The 23,241-nt window shown below is 37.8% G+C and overlaps 1 protein-coding gene across 6 annotated transcripts in view; it reads left to right on the plus strand.

Moving 5' to 3' along the window:
* NBEA (neurobeachin) overlaps positions 1–23,241 on the plus strand; it is a 509,113-nt gene that overhangs the window by 445,432 nt on the left and 40,440 nt on the right. For all 6 annotated transcript variants that reach the window (XM_034074343.1, XM_034074342.1, XM_034074344.1 and 3 more), the window contains 2 exons: positions 2,814–2,966; positions 14,899–15,066. In XM_034074343.1, the coding sequence (XP_033930234.1) occupies positions 2,814–2,966; positions 14,899–15,066 (321 nt within the window). The remainder of the gene's footprint in view (positions 1–2,813; positions 2,967–14,898; positions 15,067–23,241) is intronic.

The raw sequence follows: 23,241 nt of genomic DNA on the forward strand, positions 1-23,241 counted from the left end.
CATTTTGAAGATTTTTCCAAATATTAGCAAGTTCATACTTACAGGGTGCCACAAGTTTTCATAATGGTTCTCTGTTATAGTTTATTCTCTAGAAATGAGAAGGGGGTGAATTTATCTGAGCTATTTTTAAGTGCTGTGGTTTCTTAGTCTAGTCAATAGTGGAGACAGCAAAACTGCAAAAGGTATATCACAAACAATATCAAAAACAATGGTTAGTGCAAAGTACAGGATATATGTATCTATGAAAGGCCACATGCAAAATTGTTCATGTCTCAAGGAAAGTTTTAGTTTGCGCTAAATAGTACTCAAATAAGCACAAAAAATTGCAGGCTGCACTAAAAGTAACACTGAAGAGAATCCTGAGGCTATAACATAGTTGCTTATTACCTTTTTTTTTAATGCTATGTTTAGTTTTGTTACTTTGACTACAAAATAAAACTGAATTAACAGGAGATTCGTAACTGAAAAGATTAGGGTTCTAGAGAGAGTGTTATTTGAAGAGGATTTAGATGTCTGGCACTGGTTAGTTTCCAAAGCATAGGAATAAGACAAGTCAAACTAAACATATACAACACAATAATTATGAAGAAAGTTAATTGCATGCTTTATTCTATTTCTATTTATGTTTTGTGCTGTACCAGGAAAAGGAACATTAAATTACACTGAAAGCAAATAGCAACAAAGATAGAATTACTAAATAGAAATACCATAAAAAATACTTAATTACTTAGATCCCTTTGTTTCAAGATACCCCTGAAATCAGAAGTTTAGAATTCAGTTAGACACTAGATGTGTCTCTGGGTAGCACAAATCTTTCAGATTTGTTATATGTAAAAGTTCACTATTAGATACTAGAATATCTAAAACTGAAAAAGGAAATTTAAGAGTTAAAGTATCTTTGATGGAATCTAAACCTGCTTGCTATTTGACATTACAGGTTAGGACACCACCAAGTTGCATACAAAATGGTAATAATTAAAAATCTGTGTATGTTTTTCAAAGTTTCTATACAAAATTGAAATTAATTTTGCTTGCTATTTTAAAATAAATTCTGCTCCATTTAAATATTAGATTTTAATTTAATTTTGACTTATTGATATTTTAGCACTCTGAGGTCCTTATAGGTATTACTTTTCTTTAAGGCACTGCTTTTAATTTGTCAATGATTTGTATGGTAGCCCATGTTGGTTTGTGGCCAGCTGTTAGGCCCAAGTTACTTGTAATTTGTTGAGCTCTGGAAAGATTAATGTCTAGTTTTCTCCTGCTGTGAGGATCTTTCATTCTTCTTTGGGTTCCATTTAGAGAAAGCCAAAGGGCTTCCTAAGGAACCTGAAAGTTAGCGAATCCTGTCTAGGGGAGAGGGGCAAAGCTTATTTTTAGAAATATTCTGAGTATATTAGAGGAATATAATCAAACTTAAGATTGTCAGTAAAATAGTATTTTCTTTTATCTTATAGGATATTCAGGATTGATTTTAGTTTGGCTTTGCTCTGGCTGCTGTTTATTATTTACTGCATGCAATTTTTTTAAATTTTTTTTTTGGCTTTTTGAAATTATAGCTCATTACAAAATAAGCTATTCATGCTTAGGCGTGTCTCTCAATTGGTTAGTGTTTTGCACTGGTAACGTATTGATTTGCATTGCATTGAAGTCTAATCTGAGTTCAGACTGGTTTCAGTATATTAAAAATAATGTAAAGAAGCAAGTAAATTGCCTCCCAAAACATACTTAAAATTGTAATATAAATATTACCTTTTTTTTAAAAAAATGAACATATTTGAAAGGACCATCTATGCTTTAACTGGTCTATTCTCTATGGAGCTGCAGATCAGCTTTAATTAGATAAGTTTGTGTCTGCAGTGATTTTTTTTATGCTTTACGTGTCTGCAGCCTTTGAAAGGACCACAGAGAGATTCAGGTTTCACCTGCTGTGTCATCAGTTTTGATCATGTTACACAGCTGAATATAATAATGCTTTTAATAATGTGATTTAGTGAATTTACTCCATATTTGGATATTAGAAAAAGAGGTAGCAGGCCTGAAAGCTTTTTGTTACTGCAGTTCAGTACTTACTAGTAAAATGATAGACAGCAACAAATGGCAATTTTTATTATGCCAAAATGCATTTTTGTTTAGCTATCCTGGAAATAGGGAAAAACTTCACACTAACTTTTCTATAATGTATTAATGCTGTGCAGATGATCTTTGCTACTTAGTTATTGATCTTTCACAGTTTATATATCATGTGTTTGTTTTAAGGACATATTTTTTGTGCTGACTTTTTTTCCTCCATGTATTTTTAATTTTTTCTTACAGTAGAAAAATAATTTCACCATTAATTCTTTCTCCTTATATAGGTAATCAAGTTGCCATATTTTCTTATGCAATTAAAGAATATAGAGGAAATAAATTTGAGACAGTGTTATATCAGGAACTTCCTCCCCTCCCTCACCCCCTTTAAGTATTTCAATTAAACAGTGATTAAAATATATGACACTATTTATTATGTTGAAGACTAAGAATACAGTTTCTCCTATCTGTTAACCTGAAAAGATGTCCTTTATTGGTATGCTCTGCTTTTCAAAAGTTATACTTTTCATAATAACAGTTATGGGCAAAACAAAGATTGAATGTTTCATTATGAAAAATATGTTTGATTCTAAGTACAAAAACCAGATTATAAAATACTTAAACAAGTGTGCATAAGCAAAGCCAGAAAAGCTTTAATTTGTATAGCAAAGCCTATGTCTGGCAGCACTCTTTAAAATCTCTGTATAAATGTGAACTCTCATTGTGTGTTTTCTCCATGCTAGGAGTTAATTCCAGAGTTTTACTACCTACCAGAGATGTTTGTCAACAGTAATGGCTATAATCTAGGAATCAGGGAAGATGAAGTTGTTGTGAATGATGTTGATCTCCCCCCATGGGCCAAGAAGCCTGAAGACTTTGTCCGTATCAACAGGATGGTAAGTTGCACTTTAGCCTAAGTAATGAGTTCTAAATTTTAACAAGTTAAACTAAAGCCATTTTTCATCTCTTTAGAACTAGATTTATAGATATAAAATAAAAAGTGAAGGAGAATTTGCATTCTGTCTTGCTTGACAGAATGCTTTATTTTAGAGTGGATTTTCCTTCCGTATGCCCAAATTATGGAAAATTAAATTCACTTATTTGTTCTCTCATGAGAAAACATCAGATGGGCATGAGTTGAACAATACAGAATAGCTGGAAAAATATGTCTGTTCCTCCTCACTACTTTCTACATCAAAAAAAAAAGGTTATTGTAAATGCTGGTATCTTGCAAGCTGCATTGTATTCCTTACTTGACAAAAGCTATGCACTTCCTATTCATTGAAGATGAACTGAAAGTGTAGAAATATGAACATAAACCAATAACTGCAGTCTCTGAAGAAATTTTGCAAAAGAACTGCTCTGATGTAAATCATTATGAAGTCTGCAAAATTTAAGCATGAAAACCAGTTATCTATATTGTAAGTTTTTTGATTAATCTGATAATGATTTTTTTAATGATAGAGGCAATATGCACATATGCTTCTTGTATTTTTTAGGAAAACAAGGTATAGTCTGATGTCTTGGCCAGCAATAGTTGAATTTAAGGTTATATTCTGGAAATGGGTCTTCCTTAAAGTCATATTGCTTGTCTTGCTTACAGAGTTAGGATTATATATTGAATAAGCTGTGGGTTTCCATACAGTTGCAGAACTTTTCAGTTTATGCATTATTGCATATATAGTGGTTTTGTAGTAGCATTGTAAGTCTAGCAGTGTTGTGTTTCTTCTAATCACTTTGACAATTTAATTTCAAGAGCCATCTCTTTAAAGAAAATTGTCCTTTGGGACTTGAAAGAAAAAGTAGCCATTTAAAATTCTAAAGAACTGAATAATATTATAAAACTGAATCTCTTCCTAGATGTATATGATTGAGAAGTGTCCTCCATGTAGAAGAGTAAATTATTTGATATTTGTATAGCAGTCTACTAAGGAAATGATGGCAATCTCATCACTTGGGACATTTGAAATGCACTTCCTAAAGAATGAGAAATGTATTCCTGGGAGTAGCCCTTTGTTGGGAGGATGAACCTAAACAACATTTTCCTTCTTTTGTTTGGCTGATCTCTCATATAGATGCATGTATTGTAACATTATTTTTAAAAACAAGTAATTGTCACAGGTGGTAGCAATAAATTCAATTTTACTAGCAAATATGTAGATTGCCTCAAAGGATCACTACATTGCATTCACATTCTCAAGTGTGGGAGGCACAGTCACAGGTACATGTCTCCAGAGTGGACATGTTGCTGCACATAGCCCCTTTTTAGATTGTAGTTGTGGGTAAACCTGAACTAGGCCCAGGAGTGAGAACAGTAAAGTTGACCAAGAGATTTAGTTTTGACATTTGTAAGAACAGAAGTGTGATACTTTAGTCAAAAAGGATAAACAAGCTGCCACCTATTGGGGAATATAATGAGAGACATATATTAATGACTCCCTTTGGGAAATTTTATAAAGAATGTTTGTTCTTGTATCCTAAATTGTGTTTTCTCCATCCTTCCACAAAGATGGAATGATTAATAGGAGGATAAAAGGCACTGTGACATGAGATCACTTGAAGAAAAGTGCTAGCTTTAGTTTATTTGATTTCTCTCATGAAATTTCTGCTTTGTTGAAAATCACATAGGAGCTCTCTACAGAAATGTTTTGTGCTGTTGAAGAAAACAACTTGCATTAATTTAGAGTGTAGCATTAATGCTCCATCAGGATTATACATTCAAGAAGGGCTAATAGTTAAAAGTTGGAAATACATTTTAAATTTTAAGCTGTAGTAGCACTAAGGACTGATTCCATACATGTGGAATTATGCTCAGACTGCAAGGAGACAGACAAACTGATGTTAAGATTAGAAAAGTATTAGAATTACAGTCTTCAACTAATTGAGTACTTTTCAGCTTTCTAACATCAGAAATTAACTCACTTATACATCATACCCTTCTTATACTGTCTTTCACTCCTGTCCCCATAGATGTGAGCATCATGCCGTTATTACATAGTTTTGCCTGGAGGCAGTTTCTGCATGGTTTTTATTCATCCCAGCACCTACTTTAGCAAAGCATGATTAGTAGTTAAAATTCAGTTCTACACAGATACATGCTATCTTCAAGTGAGCTCACAAATGATAATAAAGTGGAGAGTTAGGAAAGCAGGAGAAAGAGGCATAGATTTATTTGACTTAGATGCAGAAAATACACTGAAAATCACCTTGAGAGGAAAGAATTAAAGATACTCAATAGGAATCAAAGTCTGGAAACAAAAATAGTACCAAAATTAGAGCAGTAGCAAGGGGAAGGGTGGCAAAGAGCAGCAATTCGATTAAATAAAACTGTAATTCTCTGTTCACCAGAAATACATGTATTTTGATGCCATCTATGGAAAATCATTGCATCTCAGAGGATGGAAACAGTTGTACCTGTCTATGGTTCTTTTGAGACTGCACCTGTATTATTGGGTTCACTTCTGGAAGACTAGATGACAGAAGAAGTATTCACATTTGGATGTAGTTCAGAGAATAGAAATTAAAGTGAATAACTTTGGAATGTTTAAAGAGTGTAATATATGCATAGATTTTTTTATAAGCTTATTTTAAAATAGCAAGTAGCTAAAACAGGATAATCCCTGTCAAGAAAATGCAGATAGTGTGTATAGTAACAAGTAATGGAATTACATTTTGAAAGTGTAGTGACTTGAGTGTACAATAATTTCTCAGAAAAACTTCCTCACATAGGGGTTTATTATTGTATCTAGCAAACTGTCAGTGTATGCTCTTTTTGGTCACTGGAATTGTACTGGTCAAAGTAAGTAACAAATATAAGGGTATTGGAAAGTTTGACATTGCCTACCTCATCTCCGATTCCATGTTTTGAACCAGCTAACAGACGTATTACTCTGTTAGGTCATCCTCAGGCCAATCTTTGGCAGTTATACAAGAATCTATCTTGAGGGAAAAAAGAGCCTGGGTGTGGTGCTGACGTGTAAAACACAGCAAGCTTGTGCAAGCCTGGAATTTCTACAGCAACTTAGCAAAGCAAATAGAGAACATGTTTACAGGAAAGCCACAGAAAAGAGAGGAATATTTCATGTAGACATTATCCTGATCCATTGTCTAATGAAATCAGTGGTCATCATTTAATTTCAGTGGAAAGGATCATGTGTGGTACTGCGGAACATATCATGGGATCTTGTTTTCACTTAGCTGACATTATTTCCTTCTGTTCATGTATATTGTTTGCTTGCTGCAGGCACATATAATGTGTAATTTTATGTGGGAGTAAATACAAATCCTTATGTACTTGCACATTTATGAATGTAAACATTTTCTTTAAATAACAGAAAGAATTTCAGCATTCATCCTTAGACTTACCAAACCAAACAGGGAATGGCCTAGAAAACATCACATAGACACAGTGGCATATATCAATGTGATATAACAAAGTGGTTAACAAGTTTTACTCAAATTCTGTGCAAATTAATAAATAGCAGGCAGGATTTTGGTGTTTTATATGATTCTTCAGCTGGGTGTTTTACACTTCTAACTAAACACAGAAATTACAGTAGAAATGGTTTTCCATCATAATAGATTCTTTTAAACTTGTGAAAATTAGACTTGTTATAAAGGCTGGAAAAGACATTCAGTCATTACTTTTAAGACTTTTTTGCAGTAGCTTCTGAAGCAGTCAGTGTATAGATCAGGGGTTGTAGCAATTTTGTTTATCCATACAAAGCTAGACTGATTACTACAGAGTTCCTCATGAAACATTAATAATGCACTACGTTCACTGCTAACATGATTATGGTTTGACCTCAGTGATGGCACAAAGGACAGAGGCAGAAAGTGTCCCTGATAACATTACCCTAATGCTGTGCTCATCAATCATAATCTCCCAGTTTACCAGGAAAAAAAAACCCCTACACATAAAACCTTTCACAGATGTGCATCTGTAGTCCTACTCAGCCTCTCAGTCCCCACAGACTTAGAGCAGTCCTGAGAGCCAGAAATAGAACAGATTCAGTCAGTAAGTCAAGCATGTTCAATCAAGGCAGGGAACACCACTGTGAAACACTGAAGCAGAGCTTTCATAATAAGCATTCTTTAGTTTTGAAACAAAAGATACAAGATTGTGTAATTCAAAGTTAATTATAATGATATTTTCATTATGGCTTATGCACATATTATATTGCAAATTACAGTGTTGAGTAAAATGCATTCACTGTAAATTATGGTTTTGAGAGACTAAATGGTGTCCTGTTTTTGTTATACATATTTTGTTCCAATTACATAACTGTTACTAAGACTGAATTTTCTTTCTGTCTTTGAAATGATTTATTTGCACTCTTCTACTGCTGCCAGTTATATTTTTGTACAGCTCCCTGGCTATTCAGAAGCATGCATAGTATTTCATAATTAAAAAGCTTCTTGAATAGTCATTAGAACCATCTATTATGAAATCTCTGTGCTATGAGTTTCTGGAAGATATGTCTTTTCTCCTCAACATTCAGCAGCAGTTGACATTCTGTTTTACCAGATAAGTGGTAGATAAGATTTTATATTACTTCTTCAGTAATAGCTTTGATTTTATTTTGTGTATTGCCAAGGTTTGTCGTCAGTGCAATTAAAACTCATTCAGCTAATAGGGGTTTTGATGCAATTTGGAAAAGGCAGTGATTTTTTTTTTTAATTATATGTATCTTACTGTAGAATCTTATTTAGATCTTGAAGATGCTCACATAAAGGATCAGTTTCTGTGCAGGCATCTCTGAAAAACCCAGATCTGTAGAATGCACTTCTGTCACTTTTATGAAAATATCCCTTTGTTTAAACAAACATAAGTAATTTCAGATATTAGTATTGTCTGGTTTATTTTAAGACTAGAGTCAAAGGTTTTACTCCACAGTTAGTACAGGAAATTGTAAATGAGGCAGAGAAATACTAGCCAGAGAGAATCTGTGTATTCAATTACTGCAGAGAAGCATGAATGTGAAGGGAGAGAAGAAAAACCCACTCTCATCTAGTGAAACAGCTAATGTTATGTTATTGGGCAGATCTACAAAACTGAAGTGTCTCAGAGTAGTTTTAAGAAGATATTTTTAAACATACTGAATAAAAGTTAATAACAAGATACCGTGGCAGGAGGTCTTGGAGAGACAGACAGCATGTAGCTATGCAGGCGAAGGAAACAAGGCAGGAACTGCAGAAGTAGGGAGGGCAGGTGCCGCTGTGGTTCAGATGAGGGGCAGCATCGGAGCTTTCTTCTGCTCTGGATACACAAAAAACTCAGGTAACATAAAACATTGTGTTGGAAAGAGTTTGGAATAGAATATTTCATTAATCCAGAATTCTTGACAGTTTACACAGGACATAGTGTGCATTAAAATAAAACCCAATGCCTCCTACTGCAATCTCCGTAAAAAATAATTTCAACATCAAATTAGGATGAGTGGCAAGTGTGCAGTGTTCATACTGCACAAAGGTCTGAAAAGTGCTATAGTGATTGATCCCACCAAGCAGCAACTCGGCTTATATTAACTTTATTTAGTTTATACATAAACGTAAGTTTACTAATACCTGTTTATAACTGCTACAGGTCTCATTTTCAGCCTGTGGAACACATGTGCATACACTTGCCTGCAAACACACAACCCCCCCCTGTACATTTATTTCAAAATATATATATATATATATATGCACACCCTAAATGCATAACCCTTGTGGTTTACCTGTTGGCAGTAAAAGGCCCTCCATTGAAAACAGTAATGTGGAAGACTCCTTCCTCATAACAAAATCCATGAAAAAATACTGACTCAAATGCTATTTGAAAGTGAAGCCTTAATAACAGTGGTTCAAGCAACTTCAGTTTGAGAATGCCTGAATAAAACTATTTTCTGTATACTTCAGGTATAGCAGAAAATAAGCTGGATATTGTCTAATTTCTGTTTAACAATAAGAATCTTTAAAAACCATAAATAATGTTACCTAATTGACGAAGTAATAATTATTGTTGCCCTTTTAAGAAAAAAAAAAGTTTCCTTATATGTCACATTAAAAATATGCTCAAAAAATAAGTGCCATAATGTTTTAAAGAGAAAATATTACTGAAAAATACTGTTCTTTAGGGCTATCAACAGCCTAATTTAAGGATATTATTGTTACCTTTTTCTGCATGTTGTTCCTACTCTATCTACAAATTATTTTTTACACAGAAGAATCCTTCACCCTATTCCCTACTGAGCATTGGATATTCTTGAGAAATCAAATGATGTACTGTCGACAGTGAATAGCTCATAAATTTTCAGGAGACACTTACATAGAGGGAAAGCAGCCTGTGCATTAGAGCAAATTAGGGAGAGGATTCTGCAAGTATCGCATGAGTAGTGTTGCAGAAGTACTTGAGAGAAATACCAGCTAACCAGGTCATATATGATATTAGAAGTTTTCTCCTGGCTAAAACACAAATCAGGAGCCATGTCCCCACTGAGGTCCAGGTGGGACTTTGTGGCCTTCTGGTGGCCCATTCTTGAGTGCACTTTGCCTGTTGTTTTTGCCTAGCACTATACCCCACAGGACACCCCGATGGGAGGCCATGAACTTCACACAACACCATCACAGCCCGCAGCTGAAGGCTGTGTAGTGTTAAAGGCCTATGCAGAACCACTCTCATAGTGCTGGCTCCTCTCTTCGCCTTCCCCTCTGGTCTCTGCTGTTAAAAAGTAGTTCATTTATTTTGTAAGTTATTAAAGAGCCATTCATCCATGTGGAATAGAAGTTCTCCAGACCCACCAGGGTCAGTAGGACCTTCTCTGGAATGACAAGCTGCTGAGTAAGGGCTGGTCATGCAAGTAGAAACTGCCTCAGGGAAACACAACTTAGGTGTTCAACTCTGGTGACGCTCCTAATTTTGAAGGTCAAAGAAAGGGTACCCCCCCGATGAGCAAGCCTGGGAAAGTGGTGAAAATGAATGAGGAGAAGTCAGAAGTACTCAGAAACTTTTTTGCCTGTCTTCACTGACAAGCTGTCTTTCCACACCTCTCAAGTGGATAGTCTGCAAGACAGAGACTATGGGAGCAGAGACCTTCCCACTGTAGAGAAGATCAGGTTTGTGACCTCCTGAGGAACCTGAATATATAAGCCTATGGGACCCAATGAGATGCATCCCAGAGTCCTGAAGGAATTTTCTGATGTTGCCAAGCCACTCTCCATGACAACTGAAAAGTCATGGCAGTCAGATAAAGTCCCTGGTGACAGGAATAAAGGAAACATTGCAGTCATTTTTTAAAAAAGATAGAAAGGAGGACTCTGGGAACTGCTGACCTGTCAGCCTCACCTCTCTGTCTGACCATGGAATAGATCCTTTTAGGAGCCATACTAAGGCACATGGAGGACATGGATGTGATTTGATACAATTGGTATGGCTTCACCAAGGGCATGTCCTGCCTGACCAGCCTAGTGGCCTTCTATGATGGAGTGACTACATCAGTGGACAAGGGAGGAGCTACTGATGACATCTATCTGTACTTCTGTAAGGCCTTTGGCACAGTTCCTCCAATATCATTCTCTCTAAGTTGGAGAGATATGGATTTGATGGGTGGACTGCTTGTTGGATGACGAATTGACTAGATGGTCACATTCAGAGTGTAGCAATTGTCAATAGCTTAATGTCCAGATGGAGACAAGTAGTGTCGCCAGGGGTCTGTACTGGTACCAGTGCTATTTAGTAGCTTCATCAATGACATAAACAGTGGGATCAAGTTCACCCTCAGCAAGTTTGCTGATGACATCAATGTGTGATTGACACACCTGAGGGATGGGATGCCATCCAGAGGGACCTGGACAAGCTCAAGAAATGGGCCTATACAAATTTTATGAGGTTCAACAAGGGCAAGTGCAAGGTCCTACACTGGACTGGGGCAACCGCAAGTATCAATACAGGCTGGGGTATTTCAATACAGGTGTTAAAAGCAATCTTGTGGAGAAGGACTTGAGGGTACTGCTAGATGAAGAGCTGGATGTAACTTGTCAATGCGTGCTTACAGCCCACCAAACCAACTGTATCATGTATTTTGCTGCTGCAAAAGAAGCATGACGAGCAGGTCAAGGGAGGTGATTCTACCCCTCTACTCTGCTTTTGTGAGACCCCACCTGGAGTACTGTGTCCAGCTCTTGAGCCCTCAGCACAGGAAGGACATAGATCTTTTGGAGTGGGTCCAGAGGAAGGCAGTGAAAATAATCAGAGGGCTGGAGCACCTCTCCTATGAGAAAAGGCTGAGAGAGTTGGGCTTTTTCAGCCTGGAGAAGACAAGGCTCCAGGTTACCTTGTTGCATCCTTACATTGCTTAAAGGGGGCCTATAATCAAGATGATACAAGCTTTTCAGCAGGGCCTGTTTGTAATGTAGTGATAGTTTTAAACTGAAAGAGGATAGATTTAGGCTAGGTATAAGGATTTTTTTTATGATGAGAATGGTGAAACACTGGCACAGGTTGCCCAGAGAGGAGATAGAGAGATGCCCAGAGGTGTCCCTGCTCACTGCAGGAAGGTCGGACTAGGTGATCTTTAAAGGTCACTTCCAACTGTTCTATGATTATTTGCTTCTAACACCAGGGTGAGGATGTTAGAGGAGATGATGGGTGAAATATGCCCATTTGAACCAAGTGTTTATTTTTTTCAAAATTAAGTCCCACCTTTAAATAGTCAAAAGTTTTGCCATTTTCCTGAAACGCTCCCTGAATTCCAGAAAAAAATGCTTACAAAAGAAAATACTTAACTTTTTTATATACTTTTTAATAAAAAAATGATAGATACAGATGCAGAAGAAACTTATAAATATGCAAAATTTGGAGGAGGAAGAAAACAGGCTGCTTGCTTTAAGTTGGTCAGAGATGAATCCTGACAACAGGATCTAAATTCTGTTTTAAATTTTGTTACATGGAAAGGAACATTAAAACTTATCCTGGCATACTAACATCATGCATGATAAATGAGGCAAAAGTCCTATGAAGATTGTATGGAATGATGTAGCTACTGATGAGATGACCTTGCATGCACAAAAAGCAATATAATTAAGGATCTGGCATTTCTTAATTATTTATTGGGAGACATGCTTTTAGCATTAAGTATTATTAATGTTATTTAAATAATATAACTTGCAATTTGCATATGATGACCTCTGATTTTGAAAAGCAAGCAAATTTCCATATGGTTCTCTGCAAGATTTCTTTATAGCTTCTTATGGTATGCTGAACTTAAGCCCTTGAAAACTGAGCTACATGCCAGCTATTAAGCTTTTCAGAAATAAGAGTCACTGGCTTCAATAGAAAAGGGTCCAGTTTTCCACCAAAGTGCAGAGAGTTCCTCTTCTATGTGGAACATTACAGAATGTCTGAGGAACAACTGTGTGATCACTCAGGGAGCCAGTCTCACGTGGCTTACGCTGTGCATGGCTATTCCTTCATGTGGGGTGGTGGACAGGGAACTGCTGCCAGTGGGCAGTGCATGGCATGGTACAATGTCCGATGATTATTTCTGAGGCAGCCTCCTGTGGATGTAAATGAATAAAATAAAAGCACATTTTTTCCAAAGTTTATCCCCCTATAAAATATGAATTTTCCTGGGGCAGACATAAAACCTTGTCCTAGCTGGAAGGTGTTTGTGCTGAATAGTGTATAAAGAAATAGAGGAATTAGGATTTCTTGGGGGGAAGGGGGGTGGTGGAAAAAAAAGACACAATCTTTGGGAATTTAAAGTATTAGATAATATAGAGGGTTGCTGCCAGCTCTGCCTGTATGCAGTAAATAGTAGTAAGTTTGACACAGTTGTTTAGATTATAAATTGTATTTACACTTGTATTTCAGAGGTGCTAAGTAGCAGGACACAGGCAATGGGTACAAACTGAAGCACAGAAGGTTCCCTCTGGTTTTTTTACTGTGAGGGTGACCAAACACTAGCACAGGTTGCCGAGAAAAGTTGTGGAGCCTCCATCTTTGGAGATATTCAAAAGCTGTCTGGGTATGGTCCTCAGCAGCCTGCTCTAGATGTCCCTTGTTAAGCAGAAGTGATGGACCAGGTTATCTACAGAAGTCTCTTCCAAACAGCCATTCTGTGATTCTGTGGTTTTTCTTTTTACAGCAAAAGTTGGTTCCTACATCTGACAACTGAATTGAACTTGTTCTGATGGAAGGGAATTAGGTATATGACACCATACAAAATCAGGACAGTGATGGACATGCTATCAACGACATGTTTAAAAACTTGGCCAATGAACCATAAATCTTTATTTTAACACCAGTTCCTGTTTATCACAGTTCTTCTCTGGAGGTAGCATTAGGAAAGAAGGAGCAAGTGTGCCAGGATGCCACCTTATATGAGAATAATTTGTGTATCCAGGTACAGGCTCAGGGGAAGCTACGACAAGTAGAGGGGTATGAAGAAACTGTATAATGCCTTCAGCTTTCAAAAGCTCCAGTTCAGGCAATGGTATGTACTAAGGATGCCAATCATGTCTGATAAAGGCACATTGATTGAATCAGGTTCAATGGTAATACTATCATAATTTCCTTTGTCTAGAAATAATCTCTTTCCATATGTTGAGCACAAGAATAGTAATCCTTGAATCCATTTTTAAATTAAGTAGTCATGGACTGTGTTGTCTCTAGTGAACCAACAAAATGTCAAAAATGAGTGCCAAAAATGCTTTTTCCTTTTTGAGAAATCAGTCACATTTTACACATGGAGTCAGAATATTATTTTGCTGGTACAGCTTCTTAATCCTCAATTTTCCATTTTAGATTTCGGACCAATAACTGATAGCTGGAAAATGAGTTGGAAGATTTTGTTTTATGATTATTTATTTTTTTATTATTTTTTTCTTTACAAATTACCTAATTTACCTGACAAGCCCCAAAAATTAATAATTAAAAACCCTTGCAGCTCGGAGAAACCCAGTAGCTGAGAAGAAAATTAGCATTTTATAAAGCTGAAGCAAAGATTAACATATTTTTAGTGTTTTTCTGAATACAATTAGTTCTGTTTTTCAATGTTAGTCAATGAGAAAATGAACATGAGCCAGCAGTGTGCACTCACAGCCCAGAAAGCCAACCATATCCTGGGATGCATCAAAGGAAGTGTGACCAGCAGGGCAAAGGAAGTGATCCTCCCCCTCTACTCTGCTCTCATGAGACCTCACTTGGAGTATTGTGTGCAGTTCTGGTGTCCTCAACATAAAAAGGACATGGAACTGTTAGAACAAGTCCAGAGGAGGGCCATGAGGATGATAGGGGACTGGAGCAACTCCCATATGAAGACAGGCTGAGAAAGTTGGGGCTGTTCAGCCTGGAGAAGAGAAGGCTGCGTGGAGACCTCATAGCAGCCTTCCAGTATCTGAAGGGGGCCTACAGGGATGCTGGGGAGGGACTATTCATTAGGGACTGTAGTGATAGGACAAGGGGTAACGGGTTGAAACTTAAACAGCAGAGGTTTAGACTGTATATAAGGAAGAAATTCTTTACTGTCAGGGTGGTAAGGTACTGGAATGGGTTGCTCAGGGAAGCTCTGAATGCTCCATCCGTGGCAGTGTTCAAGACCAGGTTGAATGAAGCCTTGGGTGATATGGTTTAGTGTGAGGTGTCCCTGCCCATGGCAGGGGGGTTGGAACTAGATGATCTTGAGGTCCTTTCCAACCCTAACTATTCTATGATTCTATATCAAATAAGCCTGAACAGGAAATGTAATGAAATTCATTATGTTTCCTCAGTTAATAGGAAAAGGCAAGACATAATTTAAGTATGAAATTGCAAGATAGAATTTGTTTCCTAACTCTGAATTTCACTTGCAGGCCCTGGAAAGTGAATTTGTATCATGTCAGCTTCATCAGTGGATTGATCTTATATTTGGCTACAAGCAAAGAGGACCAGAAGCAGTGCGTGCACTCAATGTTTTCCACTACCTAACATACGAAGGCTCTGTGAACCTGGACAGTATCACTGACCCTGTCCTCAAGGAGGTAGGTGTTTACTGCCATTTCATTCTAAAAACTGCTGTCATCTCACAAGAAATTACTGCTCAAGAAAATTGTTCTGTGTGACTTGATTCAGAACTTAGGCCTTCAGTGACTTCAGAGGCAGGTATTACTAAACTAGCAGTAAAACACATGTCCCAAAGTATTTTGTTTGCTTGAAATTACTAATATATTTAATGGTCAGTTATGATATGGCAAATTATGTACTGCATATTCAGTAATACCTATTCTTTAGTTTTTAATAATTCTATTAATTTTATTAAGTTCACTTGGTAGAACTGAAAAGCTGAAAGAAAAAGCTGCATTATAGTCATAGGGAAAAAGATGTAACCTTTTCAGTTACATAATGTTGGTGAGAATATGTATCTGGAAAAGAATGTATTTGCTAGAGTGCTAGCAATTATTCAGATTACTTTATGTTAATCATGTAAAGCAAAATCAAACTCTTACTAATATAGAAAATGTTTGCTATGTTGTGCATGTAAGTATCTGTGAAATATACATGTGTGCTTATATACAAGTAAGCATTTTAATCAGTACATTAAAAATAATTGTACTAGCTATCCTGATAAATGTTTCCTTTGTTTTTTAGTAAGACTATTAATTTGAATGATCATTTTCTAATATAATCTATTCATTGGCTAAAACAATTGAAATCTGGTGAAAAGTGTGAAGAAGCAACAGCTGCTAGATGAATACCGCTGTGATGAAGCTGTACACACAATCTTCCATTCCCCTAGATAGCTGCCATCTGCTGTATGCAAAACAGTAATAATTTATACATTGCCAGGCGATAGGTTTTTGTTTGTTTGTTTGTTTTCTGGTCTTGGAGACAGAAATCTACAGATTTCAGAAAGGAGTAGATTCTAGATTAGCATTCGTATGAACCTAAGTATTAGGTTTTGGCATGTTGCTTTTTAGTACTACGTTGTTGCATCTTGTTACATGTGATGATTTTTGAGGAGGAGAACTAAAACAACATTTAGACTCCTAGCTTCCTAGAGCTGGATTTTAACACCATGCATTACAAAATATGTATTTTGTAAGCAGTTAGTGTTTGATTAAAGGATGAGTAGAATTGGTTTGATCCCATTGCCTCAAATATTTAATGTTAAAATCTACATAATGGCTTTCTGGATTTAAAACTGAGCACAAGAATCACAGAATCATAGAATCATAGAATAGTTAGGGTTGGAAAGGACCTCAAGATCATCTAGTTCCAACCCCCCTGCCATGGGCAGGGACACCTCACACTAAACCATGTCACCCAAGGCTTCATCCAGCCTGGTCTTGAACACTGCCACGGATGGAGCATTCAGAGCTTCCCTGAGCAACCGATTCCAGTACCTCACCACCCTAAGAGTAAAGAATTTCTTCCTTATATCCAGTCTAAACCTCTGCTGTTTAAGTTTCAACCCGTTACCCCTTGTCCTATCACTACAGTCCCTAATGAATAGTCCCTCCCCAGCATCCTTATGGGTCCCCTTCAGATACTGGAAGGCTGCTATGAGGTCTCCACGCAGCCTTCTCTTCTCCAGGCTGAACAGCCCCAGCTTTCTCAGCCTGTCTTCATACAGGAGGTGCTCCAGTTCCCTGATCATCCTCGTGGCCTCCTCTGGACTTGTTCTAACATTTCCATGTCCTTTTTATGTTGAGGACACCAGAACTGCACACAATGCTCCAAGTGAGGTCTCACAAGAGCAGAGTAGAGGGGCAGGATCACCTCTTTTGACCTGCTGGTCACACTTCCTTTGATGCGTCCCAGGATATGGTTGGCTTTCTGGGCTGCAAGCGCACACTACTGGCTCATGTTCATTTTCTTATCGACCAACACCCCCAAGTCCTTCTCCACAGGGCTGCTCTGAATCTCTTCTCTGCCCAGTCTGTAGCTGTGCCTGGGATTGCTCTGACCCTGGTGTAGGACCTTGCACTTGGCATGGTTAAACTTCATGAGGTTGGCATCAACCCACCTCACAAGCGTGTCAAGGTCCCTCTGAATGGCATTCCTTCCCTCCAGTGTATCAACCGAACCACACAGCTTGGTGTCATCGGCAAACTTGCTGAGGGTGCACTAAATCCCATTGTCCATGTCACTGACAAAGATGTTAAACAAGATCGGTCCCAACACTGATCCCTGAGGAACACCACTCGTTACTGGTTTCCAGCTGGACATTGAGCTGTTGACCACAACTCTTTGCACACGGCCATCCAGCCAGTTCTTTATCCACCGAGTGGTCCACCTATTAAACTGATATCTCTCCAATTTAGAGACAAGGATGTCATGTGAGACAGAGTCGAATGCTTTGTGCAAGTTCAGATAGATGACATCAACTGCTCCACCCCTGTCCGTCATTTCTGTAGCCCCGTCATAGAAGGCTACCAAATTGGTCAGGCAGGATTTCCCCTTAGTGAAGCCATGCTGGCTGTCACCAAGCACCTTGTTATTTTTCATGTGCGCTAGCATGCTTTCCAGGAGAATCTGCTCCAAGATTTTGCCAGGTACAGAGGTGGGACTGACTTGCCCGTAATTCTCTGTGTCATCCATTTTCCCCTTCTTGAAAATGGGGGTTATATTTCCCTTTTCCCAGTTGTCAGGAGCTTTACCTGACTGCCATGATTTTTCAAATATGTTGGACAGTGGCTTAGGAACTTCATTCGCCAGCTCCTTCATTACCCGCGGATGGATTTCATCATGTCCCATGGACTTGTGTACGTTCAGGTTCTTAAGATGGTCTCGAACCAGATCCTCTCTTACAGTGGGCCCAAGGTCTAGATTTTCACAGTCCCTGTGTCCATCTTCCAAGACTTGGGTGGTGCGGTCAGAGCCTTTGCCAGTGAAGACCGAGGCAAAGAAGTCATCCAGAACCTCAGCCTTCTCCAAATCCAGGGTAGCCAGTTCTCCCAAAAGCTTCTGGAGGGGGCCTACGTTGTTCCTAGTCTGTTTTTTAGCCGCTACATGCCTATAAAATCCCTTCCTGTTATCTTTAACATCCCTAACAAAGTTTAGCTCTAACTGGGCCTTAGCTTTCCTAACCAGGTCCCTAGCTTCCCAGACAACATCCCTGTATTCATCCCAGGCCACCTTTTATAAGCCTCTTTTTTCCTGTGAATTTTTCTCAGCAGCTCCTTATCCATCCAAGGATGTCTCCTGGCCCTCCTGCTGCACTTCCTTCTAGTCAGGATGCAACACTCCTGAGCTTGTAGCAGGTGATCCTTGAATATTAACCAAGAGTCTTGGGTCCCCTGCCTTCTAGGGCTAAATCCCATTGTTGTGGTTTAAACCCAGCCACACAGCTCATTCACTCCCTCGCCCCCTTGCTCTCCCAACTTCCGGAGAGTTGAGGAGGAGAATCCAAAGAATGTAGCTCGCACGGGTTGAGATAAGAACAGTTTGATAACTAAGGTATAACACAAATCACTACTGCTACTACCAATAATAATAATAATAATGATAAAGGAAATAAGAAGTGAAGAGAATATGACAATTCACCACCCACCGACTGATAAATCACCCCTCCAAACCCCCAGAGCCCTAGCCCTTCCAGGTAACTCTCGGTTACATCCTAGTTATGACGTATATAATACCTCTTTGGCTAGCTTGGGTCAGGTGTCCTGCCTTTGCTTCCTCCTGTCTTCCCCTCCTCCCTGGCAGAGCATGACACTCAGAAAGTCCTTGGCCAGAGTAAACATTTGAGCAGTAACTAAAAACATAGGTGCTGTAAGCAGCGTTCCCAGGCCGAAAGTCAAAACAGTGCTGCACCAGCTACCAAGAAGGAAAATCATGACTGCTACTGCTGAACCCAGGACACCCATGGAACCTTGCTAAGCAGGTTCCTGAAGAGGCCAAAGTATGCTCTCTTGAAGTCCAGGGCAGTGAGCTTGCTGCACGCTCTTCTCTCTTTCCTGAGGACCTCAAAGTCGACCATCTCATGATCACTACATCCAAGACTCCTCTGGAGCATCACATTTCCAACAAAGCCCTTCCCTGTTGGTGAGCACGAGATTAAGCATGGCACCTCTCCTTGTCGGCTCCTCTGTTGCTTGCAGAAGGAAGTTGTCTTCCACACAATCGAAGAATCGAGAAGAATCAATAGGGTGCAAAACTTGATACACGTGAAGAACAAATGCATTTTAAACTATAAAATAGGTACCAAGCACCATAAATACAAGGGATTTTCATGGTTTCAGGTCCTGCTTTGCATGGGCAGACTCCTATGTCTTGATTAAAAGTCTGCTTCCACAGGTTTGTAAGATCTGTCTGTTTGTAGATTCTGTAGATCTATCTGTCTGTCTGTGCACGTTATTTAACATTTTTTGACATGGTAAGACTCTTCAGCTCTCCTGTGGCTGTACTTACATGCAGAACTTGGCATCAGAAATTTCAGGATATTCATGGACATGTTTTTGTTCACTCACTTGTACATCTAACCCATGCCTTGTCAGTCAATAGGATATAAACCTCGTAGGCTATTTACACCATGCAAACTTATAAAAAGCACAACTTCATTGCCACAAGTTAGATAGATTGGTAAATTTATTGTTAGCAATGAGAAGGTAACATGTCTAGAAAACATGCATCCTCCAAATTTTTGTTATATATAGATACCTAAACTTGTATACATGTATTTAAAAATAGCACACTTTCACCTCCAAGAGATCTCAGACGATGGTGATTTGTGGTTTGCCATAAAAGGGTGAAAAAAATACCTTTTATTATTTTTAATGAGAAATTACAATACACAGGTAAATATGGACAGATTTAGAGTCTTTTTCTGTTTCCTTGGGCTCTATTTTTGAAACTAGCAGGCATTTTCTGGCAAGTAATAAAGCATTTCACATCTTGATGATCTAGTAGATGAAGTATTTGGATGCCATGTTTCTGTTACAAATATGTAGATATTCTATATACATTGTTTTGTTGTATTTTTTGGGAGGTGGTGAGTTTTGGTGTGGCTATTTTTTTTTTTACTTTATTCTGGCTTTTTAAAAGAAATTAAATGCAAAAAGATCTTCTAAAGCCTCTGGAGAAATGCAGAAATATAAAGGTAGGAACACTAGCCCTTTAAAACATTGTATGTTATACTGTGGCAGGTGGCGGTATCTGGCATCTTAGAATCACTGCAATTTAAAATTAATTGAGCTTTACAGTTATCCAGGAAAATGAATCTCTCAGTATCCAAATTGCTCTTGATGTGTATTTTCTAAATAAACACTTTTGTTCTGTCACACAGAAATCAATGAATGTTCCCAATAAGTGTCTATAAAATAAGCCAATCAATACTACCTTATTGGCAGGAGGCATTATCAGGCCAATGGGCTCAAATATGGCAGTAGCCTCCTCAAACTGTGGCCATAACTAACTTCATATTGAGCTGACTCCCAGTAGGACTTGTCCATTGAAATAAGGCTCCAAATAAAAAACCCTCTCATTTAGGTCTGATGTGTTAGAAAGACATAATTTAAAATTACAGGTCCCAGTGCCCTGTTCATGTTATACCTTGGTCCTTTCACCTGTTGTTTGAGCACCTCACTTAACTACTGAGGAATACATTCTTAGCTGAATGAAGAATGGTAATCACTTCAGTAGTCTTCTTGCTGAAGCAAAACTAACAGTGGTGGGGTAACTCATGCCTGCCATTTCTTACATCTTTCTCACGTGCATGGGGAAGTCCTTTAAGAACTCTACTATTTAACACTGGAAAGATGTGTGAAACTGGAATGCTGGGGTAGCATTGTTTCAGATAACTGGAGTCTATGAAATCACATACATCTACCCCTGTAATAACTCTTTGGCAACTGAAGATCTGCACTGAAAAGATACTCATTTTATTTAAACATACTGATTCTGATATTTCAAACAACTTTGCAATTTTTTGATAACACAAAAAATACTTTATAATTTATTTCAAGTGGTGATGAGGGCAATATGAAAGTCCTGACTTACACGCTCCACCAAATGTATAAAATTGAGTTCTGGCTTTTGGATCTTTTATGATTACAAATTGGGAAATTCTTCAGTTCTATCAGTTCTAACGGTCTCTTTTATTCTTCACCCTGCAATTCTTTTTTTTATGCTGGAATATGGAGGAGCAAAAAAAATTATTACAAGGTGAATATTTTTTCAAGCCCCAAATTATTCCTTTTTTAAATTATTGTTGCAACTTTTTGCAGTCTATTTGTAAAATTTTCCTTTTTTAAAGTAAAAGCAATGAGGTGAAAGCTAAAACTTGAAGAACAGCTTAAGGATATTGATACATTCGTACTTGACAGGTGAAATCATAGTTGCAGCAAAAGCCACAGCAATTACAGCATTAAAATGTCAAGAAATTAGAGGTCAGAATAGCAGATAATTTTCTTCCTTTGTCAGATTAAAAATTGACATTCTTTGACAGCACAGGATTTCTGGCTGAGAAAATTATGACAGCTTAACTCATCTTGTACTTGTAAAGCAGTAATTGATAATGAACTTTACCATGACAGTCTTCTCCTGTGGAGAAACATGACAGAACATCCCTGGTACAAAGCCTGTATCTCTTTTTAATATGTAAACAGTAGTTATATCGGACATCAGATGTTATTTGGAATCGTCTTTACTGTTAGTTTACATCATAATCCAAATTCTTTCCACTGGACAGATCTGTCTGACTTCAGGGGTTTGATGCTGAAAATGCTAATGTATAAAGAACAGTATCAGAATTGTAGTTATGGTGCTTCAATGTTATTGGTTCACTTCTTTAGGCAAATATAGTTCCTCCCCTGTTTTCTCACAGAATGTCTATTGATTTTAGGAGCCTAATTTTTCCCAACCACCTGGAAGTTTAGACACTCAGAAATCAATAGGATTATGGCTTTTTTCAAGTTAGGAACTTGTTTCTGTATGACACAAAGTGGTGTGACTGAAAGGGAACAGCACAGTTGTGCTGATCATTAGAAAATGCAACAGGAGAGTTAAAATTATTTTCAGTACTACCTTGTAGATTAAACACAAAATAAGTGGGCAGTCAATGCATAATAGGTTAATTACAGGTAGTACTGAAAGCACATCTAGTGTGCAGGAAAGTACTATTTTGGGTGTTCTGTTTATTTATTTAAAATCATAGCAAGATTTGTATTTCTTTTTTGTTTCAGATGTTCAGCTTGTTTGTGATTAGACATGTTTTGAAAAAAATCAAGTGAAGTATTACATAGCCATTGGTTTGTGCTAGACTTGAGTCTAATGTGTCATCCTTGTGTTCTGAGTTGCAAATACAGCTTAGAACTGCAGTACAGTGACTTTCCAGTGACTGCTGCAACTTCACCAAATGCTCATATCCCCCCAGTCCAAAAGGATTTGTAAATGCACAGGAAAGCAAAGCAGTGTGAATCTACTGGACTCAGATATTTGTTCTCAGCAGCCACCTGTCAAAATACCTGAGCATACTTGCAACTTACACAGCAAATTGAAAATAGATTAAAATTGCTAGTGCTCGACAGGCAGTTGCTGTGCCCCTAAACTAATCCTAGTAGGACAGTTTTGCTGGCAGCTAACAGAGTATATGTCCTATGCAATATTTATTTCTTTGGTAGTGATTAGATATTTAGCATATTTAAATAATTTGAGAAGTCATAATGATGTGGTAGTCTTGCAGTGCTTTTCAGCTACCCTCATTTCTGGGTGTTATTTTTCCTCTTATGTTTTCTTCTGTTACCTCTTTCTTTGATCTGACAAGAATAACAAAGCATCCCTCTGGATCTGCTGTAGTGAAATATGCCCACAGGAAGCAAAGTAGATCACATCAGTTTTCACTTCTTTTTTTTTTCTCCTTTCCTTTTTTTCCCCCTCCTTGCTGAAACACTCTTTGCTACTACATGATAGGGATGTCAAGACTCAGCAAGATAGATATATCTGTAACAAAGGGAGCTGGAATGCAAGCCTTTCACTGGTGGCTGAACCTGGCAAATTTATGAGGAAAAAATTAACACACTATTTTAATAGCACTATATAATGCTTTCAGGGTAACTTCAGCCCTTGCAACCATGTGCTTGTTCTTGCTTTTGCTCAGAGTTATTCTTATTTAGTCTGATTTTTAACTTGTTAGATCTTTTTCTTCTGTGCGCCATTTCTTTGATGTGACAAGAATATCAAAACCACCCGTATGGATCTGCTTGACTGAATTGTGC

Source organism: Melopsittacus undulatus, chromosome 2 (genome assembly GCF_012275295.1).
Source record: "Melopsittacus undulatus isolate bMelUnd1 chromosome 2, bMelUnd1.mat.Z, whole genome shotgun sequence".
NCBI classification, from domain to species: domain Eukaryota; kingdom Metazoa; phylum Chordata; class Aves; order Psittaciformes; family Psittaculidae; genus Melopsittacus; species Melopsittacus undulatus.